Source organism: Orycteropus afer, unplaced genomic scaffold, assembly GCF_000298275.1.
Source record: "Orycteropus afer afer isolate SDZICR_OR568_19922 unplaced genomic scaffold, OryAfe1.0 scaffold00466, whole genome shotgun sequence".
Lineage (NCBI taxonomy): Eukaryota > Metazoa > Chordata > Mammalia > Tubulidentata > Orycteropodidae > Orycteropus > Orycteropus afer.
This window is the reverse complement of record NW_006922053.1, coordinates 784,730-787,463: the sequence shown is the minus strand read 5'-3', so window position 1 is coordinate 787,463 and position 2,734 is coordinate 784,730. Positions and strand designations below refer to the sequence as shown.

The 2,734-nt window shown below is 64.1% G+C and overlaps 1 protein-coding gene across 1 annotated transcript in view; it reads left to right on the top strand.

Moving 5' to 3' along the window:
• MED16 (mediator complex subunit 16) overlaps positions 1-604 on the top strand; it is a 16,297-nt gene extending 15,693 nt beyond the window's left edge. The window contains 1 exon segment of the mRNA XM_042782779.1: positions 478-604. Coding sequence (XP_042638713.1) covers positions 478-604 — 127 coding nt within the window.
• Positions 605-2,734: the final 2,130 nt, after the last annotated feature.

The following is a 2,734-nucleotide window of genomic DNA, read 5'->3' as shown; positions in this document are numbered from 1 at the left end:
GGCACGCCTCCACACAGTAAAGAGAGGGGCCCCATTCATGCCTCCACACAGGGAACATGGGCGCCCCCAGGCACGCCTCCACACAGTAAAGAGAGAGGGGCCCCATTCATGCCTCCACACAGTCAGTCATGGAGCCCGGGGCCCCAGCCACACCTCTGCACACAGAGCCCCGCCCTAAGCCACACCTTCACACAGTCAGGGACCCAGTGATGACACCTCCTGGAGGGATGACATCTGGTGGGATCAGGAAGATAAAGACAGGGCGGCAACTCTGGGTGTCAGATGGACAGGGAACAGCATTCTTGGTGGGGGGGGGTTGGCATGTGCAAAGGCCCGCAGGCAGGAGAGCTGGCAGGCAGGAACACAGTGGTGTGGGCCTGAGGGATGGGGGGCAGGAGAGTGGTGCGTGCAGGCCACAGGCTCAGTGGGGGGCACCTGTGGCCTCGCCCATCCTGCCGCCCACGGCTCTGCCTGCAGGTGTGGCTGTGTGACCATGCTCAAGTCGCCCAATAAGACGACGGCGGTGAAGCAGTGGGAGCAACGCTGGATCAAGAACTGCCTGTGTGGGGGGCTCTGGAGACGCATGCGGCTCAGCCAGCCCTGACCTCCGGGCCGCGGGCCTGGGGATGCATTCCTGGTGCTGGTCATGGAGGTGGCGCCCTGGCTCCTCCCCATGCCTGTGACGAAACATCCCATGTGTTCTGGGCCTGCCTTGGCAGCCCGGGAGAAGAGGATGTTATGTGCCGTCAGTCGGCTCTGACTCATAGCAACCCCTCCTTGGGTTTCTGAGGCAGTATCACACGGAAGTAGACTGCCCAACCTTCCTTCCGAGAAGTGGCTGGCCTGGCTCTGAAGGGGGCTGTTGGGCCACTCTAGGGGCTGGTACCTGCAAAAGTGGACCAGGGAGTGAGGACACAGGCCACCTAACTGGTGCTCAGTTGGTGTGAGCCTCAAGCTTTCTCTATGACTCTTTGGCACCTGCGTCCTGGGGGGGCAGACTGCCCCGGGGTGCCCGGTGGACCAGATCCAGACCTCCAGGCGCACATCAGTGTCCACCCCAGCCCAGTGCCCGGCTCCTCTCACAGGGTAAGGGCATCTCATTTCAAAGGGCCTGGTGGCTGTGCCTGGGTTGCCTAGTTTCCCACTAACCTTGTCCCTGGCAGTGCTGGGCTGTGCCACGGGAGTGGCTCTGAAGCTGGGAAGTGAGGCTGGGAAGGGGTGCCCAATAAATCACGAGCAGGGGCCTCACAAGCATGTGTGGTGTTGCCCCAGCACAGAGCACCCACAGTGGACCCCACCTCCCTGGCCCCCTCCGGTCTGGTCTTTGCACCTGCGTCACTCTCTCTCTGTCTTTACGTGGTTCAATGTTCATTGGGCACCTGTGGGTGCTTGGGACCAGGTACCTGCCGTGAGCAGAGGGGTGGGGCTTGGGTGTCTCCCTCATTTCTGCCTGTCTGCCCCCTCCCACCCGCCCCAAATTCCCCTCCTGTTTCCGGCAGCTCAGCTCAGACTCCAGCGTCCTACCCTCAGCCCCCAGCCAGCACTCCGACTGATTGTGGCTGATCTCTGCGGCCCCGAGGCAGACGGGCCTGGCAGGCACAGTGCCTGGCCCGCTATGTGTGTGGGGTGGTGGTAATTGCTTGTTCCCATTGAAGGCTCCAGGGCAGGGTGGGCAGGGCAGGGTCTTGCTGGGTGAGCTCTGGGCACTGACTGGGTCCCTGACCTCATGCCCCCCGAAGCAGCACCACTGGACGCAGGAGCCCAGTCGGGCACCAGACTTAACATCTCAGACACAAAGGGGACCATGAGTCCTCATGGGCCAGGCTGGGCCCCTGCTGCATGGTAGGGGTGGGCCCCAATAGCTAGTAGGAGAATGGGCAAGGTGCGTCCGGCCCGGGCTCTACTCACGGTCATCTCCCTGTCACTGCCCAGAAGGGTGACATGAAGCCCACCAACCTTCCTCACTCCATTATATCGGACCCGGGAGCACTTGGGGACGGCGCGCCCTGGGTTTGAACCCCAGCTCTGCCACAGAGCTGTGTGAGCTCAGGAGCGACACCCAGCCCCTCAGAGCCTGTTTCCTCTTCTGGGAATGGGGCCGTCGGACTGGATGTCAGAGGGTCTCTGTGTCCCTGTGTATCAGCACAGAGCAGCGTTTGCACACAGGAGACCATCAGGGGCCACTTGGGAAACAGGAAGAGCCGGCTGTCAACCCGATGCAGAGGGAATGACCCCGACGGCCGTTCCTCCTCCGCCTTCCCGGGAAGGATAAGGGCGCCACCGTGCGGCCGAGGCGCGGAACGACACCTGGCGCCTTCGGCCGGCGCGGGAGGCGGTGCGTCCTCTGCTCCTCGGCGCGGAGCTCGGGTTCTCGATGTTTTCCCCGCGCACACGCGGTGCTGTTAGCTGTGGGCACCCGCCGCCCCCTCCGCGGTTCCGCTGCAGTGAGTGCTGATCGGTGCAGGACTGAATGACTTTATTGCTGGGTCCCCCTACCCCTCGTGACCGCTGGCCCGGCGCCGGGTCCTCTTCAGGCCACCTCGCCCTCGGCCATGACGCTGTCGATCCAGGCCGCGTAGCTCGCCACGCGCGTGTAGATCCCGGGCTTCTTGCGGTTCCCGCAGACCCTGGAGCCGGAGGTGACCACGCCCTCGGCCACGCCCCCGCAGACCAGCGGACCCCCGGAGTCGCCCTGCGTGGGGCGGGCGGTGAGTGTGGGGGCACCAGGCCTGCC